Source organism: Sus scrofa, chromosome 13 (genome assembly GCF_000003025.6).
Source record: "Sus scrofa isolate TJ Tabasco breed Duroc chromosome 13, Sscrofa11.1, whole genome shotgun sequence".
Taxonomy (NCBI): domain Eukaryota; kingdom Metazoa; phylum Chordata; class Mammalia; order Artiodactyla; family Suidae; genus Sus; species Sus scrofa.
The window spans coordinates 134799089-134807407 of NC_010455.5; the positions used below are offsets into that span (position 1 = coordinate 134799089).

Genomic DNA, 8319 nt, shown 5'->3' on the forward strand with positions numbered 1-8319 from the left:
GCTTTTGTTTTTTCCCATTATAGCTGGTTTACAGTGTTCTGTCAATTTTTTGCTGTGCAGTATGGTGACTCAGTTACACTTACATGTATAGATTCTTTTTTCTCACATTATCATGCTCCATCATAAGTGACTCGACATAGTTCCCAGTGCTACACAGCAGGATCTCATTGCTTATCTATTCCAAAAGCAATAGTCTACATCTATTAACCCCAAGTTCCCAATCCATCCCGCTCCCTCCCCTGTGGATGGAACTAGAGACTCTCATACTAAGTGAAGTAAGTCAGAAAGAGAAAGACAAATATATGATATCACTTATATCTGGAATCTGATATGGCACAAATGAACCTTTCCACAGAAAAGAAAATCATGGACTTTTTTTTTTCTTTTTAGGGCCACACCCACCACATATGGAAGTTTCCAGGCTAGGGGTCAAATCAGAGAGCTGCAGCTGCCGGCCTATACCACAGCCACAGCAGTGCCAGATCTGAGCCATGTCTGTGACCTACATCACAGCTCATGGCAATACCAGATCCTTAACCCACTGAGCAGGGCCAGGAATTGAACCTGTGTCCTCATGGATACTAGGTTTGTTTTCACTGTCCACTACAGGAACTCTGAGTATCGGTGTTCTTGTAACTCATAGGCATGAAGTTATAGGTCTGATTTAGAAAGTATGACTTATTGGAGTTCCCATCGCGGCACAGCGGAAACGAATTTGACTAGGGACCCTGAGGTTTTGGGTTCGATTCCTGGCCTCGATCAGTGGGTTAACGATCTGGTGTTGCCGTGAGCTGTGGTGTAGGTCACATACGCAGCTCGGATCCTGTGTTGCTGTGGCTGTGGTGTAGGCCAGCAGCTGTATCTCCGATTTGACCCCTTGCCTGGGACCCTCCATATGCTGTGGGTACGGCCCTAAAAAAAAAAGCAAAAAAAAAAAAAAAAACAAAGAAAATATGACCTATTAAAAGTACTGTTAATTTTGATGGAATCAGTTCTGTTTAATTACCTTTGTTTTATTTTTATTTTTTCTAGGGCCGCAGGTACAGCATGTGGAATTTCCCAGTCTAGGGGTGGAATCAGAGCTGCAGCTACCAGCTTACACCATAGCCACAGCAACATGGGAACTGAGCTGCATCTGCAACCTCCACCACAGCTCATGGTAGTGCTGGATCCTTAACTCACTGAGTGAGGCCAGGGATCAAACTCGTATCCTCTTGGAGTCTATGTCGGATTCTTAACCTTCCGAGCCAAAACAGGAGCTCCTTAATCATCTTTTTTATGTAAAATGTGTGGTTTTCTGATTTCAGGCGATTGTGGAAAAATGTGACAGACTCTCTAAGGGAATCCGAAATTGATAAGGCCACAGAGCATAAACGTACCCTGGAGGAACGCCAGAGGACTGAAGAAAGGCATCGTACTGAAACAGGCACACCTTGGAAAACCAAATATTTTATTAAAGAGGTATGTGTCCTACATGTCTGCAAACTAAAACTCATTATCTACTTAGTGAGAACTTAAGCTTAGTAGTCTTTCTTTAATTGTTATCGCTTATATATCTTCATTTCTAAAATTAGTCCACCTTAACCATGAGTTTTTTTATGAATTTTTCACAAATTGTCAGGGTAGAACAGTTCACCAGCTGCTCAGATGAAATAGATTTGGGTTTTTTGTTTGTTTTTTGACTGCACTGGGACATATGCAGTTGCCAGGCCAGGGATCAAATCCAAGCTGGAGCTGCAACCTATGTCACGGCTGCAGCAATGCCAGATCCTTAACCCAGGGTTAGAAACAGCGCCTCCACAGAGAAGCTGGATCATTAATCCACTTTGCCAGGCTGGGAACCTCCACATAAAGTTTTTTATCATCTCAGCAGGCTTGAGCTAGGCCTAGACTATCAGGGAGAAAATTTTGAGCTGAACATAAGAAGGAATTGTATAACAATAAAAAATATCCCAGGAGTTCCCGTCATGGCTCAGTGGTTAACGAATCCGACGAAGAACCATGAGGTTGCGGGTTCAATCCCTGGCCTTGCTCAGTGGGTTAAGGATCCATTGTTGCTGTGAGCTGTGGTGTAGGTCACAGAGGTGGCTCAGATCCCGCATTGCTGTGTCTGTGGCGTAGGCCGGTGGCTACAGCTCCTATTAGACCCCCTAGCCTGGGAATCTCCACTTCAAGTGTAGCCCCAGAAAAGGCAAAAGACAAAAAAAAAAAAAGAAAATCACAGAACAAGTGTGTATTTAATAGTCAAGTTTAATTAACTGGTTTTGCAGTTAGGTCGTTCCTAAATTTAAAGGTTTTGTTTTGTTTATTATATGAAACAAACCTTTGTAATTACCATGCAAAATTATAGTCTAGTAACCTTGGATTTTTTTCATTCCAAACTTACTAAGAAAACATATACCAGGATCAGACTCTAAAAAGGAAAATTTCATAGTTCCTATTGTGGCTCAGCAGTTGATGAACCTGACTAGTATCCATGAGGAATGTAGTTTTGATCCCTGGTCTTGCTCAGTGGGTTAAGGATCTGGCATTGCTGTGAGCTGTGGTGTAGGTTGCAGACTCGGCTCGGATCCTGCGTTGCTGTGACTGTGGCATAGGCCGGCCGCTGTAGCTCCAATTGGACCCCTAGCCTGAGAACCCCCATGTGCTGTGGGTGCGGCCCTAAAAAGAAGAAAAAAAAAAAAAGGAAAATGTCTAAGGGAGGACTTCTGTAAATCATTAAAAATCAACTCTAGGGGGTGAGAGCAAGGAGCTGTTGCGTAAAAGATGCAACCAGTCTTAAAAGATTTTAGAAGATAGATGCCTTGATTCTTGCAACTAACATGACATGTAAACTTTGTACTTTCTTACCTATTCTTTATTTGACATACGTTAGGAGGCTACCAGTTAATCCCTTTTTCACTCTGTGATATTGGACAGACAGATGTAGAAAGTGGTAGCAAGATTTGATGATTGTCCAAAAAAAATAGTGAATTTCTTTCCACCTAAATAGTTTTAACTAACTGCCTGAAGGAACAGTAGAGAGAAGGTGCTGGCTCAGATTTGGGCCCCTTTAGGTTGTAAGATATAAGATGGCTTCCTCAGTGATGTGCCATGCACAGTGGTACAACAGATGGCTTAGCTTTATGTTATGTATTAATTGCCTAAGCCCATGAGACAGCCAAGTCATATCCTGTGAGTGATAGGACCATGGTATAAGCTGTAAGAAGCACAGTGGAGTACAAATAAGGCTGATGAGGATGACTGCTAGCTGAAGTTGGTACCATGGGGGCTATTGCCATCATGTGTGGCTCTTGGCTAAGAAGAATCATACGTTATTGAAAAGTCGTTTTTGTTGCATGTGTGGTCCTAAATAGAGTGCTAGGCACATAGTAGTTGTTTCATAAATATTGTTATGAGTATTAAGAGCTTTTCCACTTATTTAGTACTTTCATTACTACTGTCAAACCAATTACAGACCAGCTAGGAATGAATTGGCTTTAATTAGATGGAGGAGTATTGAATAGAGTTACTTGGTATGAAAAGAGGAGGGAGAGTAACCTGAGGAAGTATAGATGAATTTAAAGTGTTTCTAGTTATCATTTGATAATATCCACCTTATTTTTCTGACCATTTCTTATTGACATTTAATTTATTAGATCTTCCATTTCCTCCCTTTTTTGATTATACACATCCATCAGGATGTTGGGTGTATCCTCTTAAGTCAATATTTAAAATTTCTTAAGAAGTATACAAATGCAAGCAGGAAGGCTTTTATAGTGTAGTGGACCATACTGGAGTCAGATGTGCTAAGTTTGAATCTCAGCTCATACTTTGGAGAGTTTATTTACCACTTCTAACTTCACTTTCCTCATCTCTAAAATGTAGGCAAACATACAGAAGGTGCACTGAAAAGAGCCCTGCCCCTTCCTGGGTGAAGTTGGGCAGCTCATTTGACTTCTCAGACCCTCAGTTTCTTCATCTGTGAAATGAGATGATCAGATAGCATATCTTAACTTCTAAACCTAGCATTCTGTAATGTGGTTACATTACACATCTTTTGTGTTGAGAATAATTAACCAGGATAAACAATGTAATGGTTTCTATTGTTACAGAGAAATTGTTCTGACATGTATTAAAGATGGCAAGGAAGTGCAACAGGTTAAGGATATGGCGTTGCCACAGCTGTGGTGTAGGTTGCAACTGTAGCATGGGTTTGATCCCTGGCCTGAGAACTTACACATGCCACAGGTGCAGCCAGAAAAAAAAGAAAGAAAGAAAAGAAAAAGAAAAAATGGCAAAGAAGACTTTTCAACACTATTGCTGAGTTCTGTAGTAGCTCAGCATGTTAAAGATCTGGTGTTGTCAGTGCCGGGGCTCTGGTTACTGCTGTGGAATAGTAGGCTTGATCCCTGGCCTGGGAATTTATACATGCAGCCAAAACAAAACAAAAAAACTGTTGCAGTAGAGGACGAAAATTGAACTCAACTCTGAATATGGGGATAAGCGGGAATTTATAACCAATGGGCTAGGTAGGGGAGTGGATAGAAAGTTACTAAGAGGAACTCGATCAGCTGTCAAGGATGATGGTGGGGTACCTGATTAGATCGAAGGTGGGAGATGCTGTATTGGATATCAAAGATGAGAAGTTCTCTCTTTTTTTGTTTGTTTGTTTGTTTTGTTTTTTTTTAGAGCCACACCTGTGGCATATGGAGGTTCCCAAGCTAGGGGTCCAATTGGAGCTACAGCCGCCGGCCTACACCACAGCCACAGCAATGCCAGATCCTTAACCCACTGAGCAAGGCCAGGGATCGAACCCACAACCTCATGGTTCCTAGTGGGATTCGTTTCCACTGCACCACAGCGGGAACTCTGAGAAGTTCTCTCTCTCTCTCTTTTTTTTTTTTTTTTGCTAAAAATCATTTTATTTTTCATTAAATAAACTTTGTACATGGATTTCCTAACCAAGGAGATTCTTGATAAACTAGTTGATCAGGATTTTTTGCTAAAACTGGGCTTAGCAGGCCTAAGATGAGACTTAGTCAAGAAGAGAAACAAAAGAGTCTAACTCAAGTTTGGCCAAGAAGAGAGTGCTTATCACTGTGAGCCACGTAATTGTTGGCCTTAAGTTATATTTGGAACAAGGTAGCATAAATATATAAAGAGAGTTTGGGGAAGGGATGTTTTTGTTTTTGTTTTGTTTTGTTGCTTCACCCAAGGTATGCAGAAGTTCCTGGGCCAGGGACCAAACCCATCCCATAGCAGTGACAACACCAAATCCTTAACCACTAAGCCACCAGGGAACTCCTAAAAGGTTTTTTTGCCTTTTTAGGGCTGCACCTGCAGCATATGGAAGTTCCCAGGCTAGGGGTCGTATCTGAGCTATGACTGCTGGCCTACACCTCAGCCGTAGCAACGTGGGATCTGAGCTGCGTCTTTGACCTACACCACAGCTCATGGCAATGCTGGATCCTTAACCCACTGAGCAGGGCCAGGGATCAAACCGGTATCCTCATGGATACTAGTCAGGTTCTTAATGGGAGCCACAATGGGAACTCCAAAAGTATTTTTTTATGTAAATAAATTGAATATGTTATTAGGGACTATGTACAGAGGTTCAAATCTGACTTACTTTGCCTTAGTCCCATAAACACTGAGTTCCAGTCTTAGCTATTGTGACCTCAACTCTGCCATGCTCCCACTGTAGTATGCTGCTTCATGCATTGCTGCAGCACTTTTTTTCTCACTTGGTCTTCTCCTATCTTTAGTTCACTCTCTGACTCTAACTTCATCTCCTCTTGGTATCCTCCTATTCATAGGAACCAGAGAATAGTAATAGTGTAGAATCAGGAAGGAACAGAAAACAGTACTCAGATACTAGAGATGCCAGCTGAGATGTTGAGGACTGCTAGTACTTTGGTGACCATTTCCTATGCCCTACCTGATGCCTGTCACTTCGTGCGTGAGGCTCAGTCTTGACAAGCTTTTTTTTTTTCTTGCTTTTGTTCTTTTAGGGCCACACCTGAGGCATATGGAGGTTCCCAGGCTAGGGGTCGAATCGGAGCTGTAGCCGCCGGCCTACGCCAGAGCCACAGCAACATGGGATCCGAGCCACATCTGTGACCTACACCATAGCTCACAGCAATGCCAGATCCTTAACCCACTGAGCAAGGGCAGGGACCGAACCCGCAACCTCATGGTTCCTAGTCGGATTCGTTAACCACTGCGCCACGACAGGAACTCCCAAAACTTGTTTTTAAATGTGAGAATAGAATTCCATTTCAGTGAAGGCACTGCATCTAGTTTTGGCTACTGATTGTGAAGATACTAGAGGGATAGTTCTTTGATTTATTTTTCTACTTGTTTCAGGGAGATGGCTGGGTTTATCACAAACCTCTTTGGAAAATAATTCCAACAACACAACCAGCAGAGTGACGACACACACTGTCTAATACTCGACCAAATGAACTTCTCTGTTTACCCTAAATCCTCCCAGAATGGAGTCATTGCACTGAGTGACCTGCTTCCTTATTGCACAGACTGAAACTAACTAAACACGAATGTACCAATTAGGGCACCATAGAACTGCAGCAAGACCAAAGTGTTGAAGAAGCACTATGGACATCTCACCAGGCTGTTCATATGATGTGAGCAATATCATCTGAAATCTTTCACCTGAATTATTAGATGATGAATCTTTTGTCCAATTCCTGCTCAGAAAGCTAAGTTTGAAACCCCTGTTTTTGCATGGGGACAGCAGATAAACACAACGAGAACTCAGTAATTTTGATTTCTTTATAGTGAAAAGTGAAGTGTCTTTCAGAGTTTGTGCTTTGCTTTCTGTCAGCAACTGAAGTATTCACTACTCTTACAACAAACCAAGAGGAGGAAGAAGATGACCCAGAAGTGGCTTCAGCCATTGTGCCTGAAATCAGTGTTAAAAAAAAAAATCAACCAGGTTGTTGTAACAAGGCGTTCTATTCCTTCAAAGAGACTCTGTGCCTGTGTTTGAGGAACTTATTCATTATCCATCTCTGTTGCAACTCTCTTTTAAAAAGTATATTTATAAATTGATTAGAAATATAACCATGGAGAATTTTTTCTTCTGAGCATTTTAATATACTTGAAAACAACCATTGACTTGAATTCAGAACATTTTTCAGTACCTAGTTTTATTAAATACTACACTTGAGAGACAATTTTTTAAAAAAGTGTTCATGTTAATATGGTGAGATTTTGGCCTTTCTCAAGAACTGAGGCATTAAAGAACATAGCAAATATTAAAAAATAAAACTGTTACTGTTTTCCTTACCTTTTTTTCACTTGTAAGTTAATATGCAGTATTATGTGCTATCCCTCTGGATAAGTATGGTTTATCTTACCTCTGTTCACTCAAAATTTAAGACAACTATTCATATTTGTCAGTAATTCAGAAGTTCTATATGTGACTGAGTGCATGTATGGTATGGTTTTCTTTTCTTTTCAAGGAAATTCAAATGCTGAAGAAAAGAGTATGAAATAAAAAGCTACCAGAAAAAAAAAAAAAAAAAAGATGTCAGGAAGTTGTATTCAGGTACAAATCTTTTTTCTTAAATAACTATTTTATTGAGATTGACGAATTGCTGGCAATTAAAAGAATAGTGCTAATTATGGCTTTCATCATTTATTCAAGTATTTATTAAGCACCTGCTTACATGGTGCTCAACACTTGTTACTGCAAGCTACCTTAATTTTCTAAGAGTGGTGCCTTACTCTGTTTCTTCTGATGTGGTCTTCCAATCAGTGTGTGTAACATATACCTGTTATTCATCAGCCATTGTAGGTGGCTGTATCTGTTGCATCATCATAAGAAGTTTAAGCTTTGAGCTCTGTGTTTTATTGAAGGGGGTTGTTAATAGGATGAAAACATGGAAACAATTTTTTTCAACCAGTTGTAAATTATAAGAAAATAATTGGCTTATGTACAGCCATTTTAATGATTCCCTTGTTCATTTTTGCTGTGAAATGCACTGAAAAAAAAATCTCAAAATGAGTTATAGTTCATGTGTTGGGAAGATTAAAAAAATAATAAAACTAGAGAACAAAGAGGCCTTTGTCTGTTTTATGAATGGAGAGAAATAGAAAGTTTATATTTCGTGGAGTTATTGCCCTGTTTGTTTGAAAGGGACATTGATTTTATTTTATTTTTTGGCTACACTCATGGCAATAGCAGTGACAACGATGGATCTGGATCCTTAACTGAGCCACCAAGGAACTCCTTGCTTCCTTCCTTCTTCTTCTTTTTTTTTTTTAACATTGATTTTAAATCCTTAAGCTTCAGGAGTTCCCGTCGTGGCGCAG

General features: G+C 40.4%; 1 protein-coding gene across 2 annotated transcripts in view; it reads left to right on the forward strand.

The window, feature by feature from the left end:
* The window catches only part of OSBPL11 (oxysterol binding protein like 11), an 88802-nt gene extending 80738 nt beyond the window's left edge, over positions 1-8064 (forward strand). Inside the window, exons 12-13 of one of the 2 annotated variants that reach the window (XM_021070201.1) lie at positions 1308-1461; positions 6349-8064. In XM_021070201.1, the coding sequence (XP_020925860.1) occupies positions 1308-1461; positions 6349-6414 (220 nt within the window). In that variant the 3' untranslated portion in view covers positions 6415-8064. The remainder of the gene's footprint in view (positions 1-1307; positions 1462-6348) is intronic. The other variant, XM_021070202.1, reaches the window with a different exon arrangement.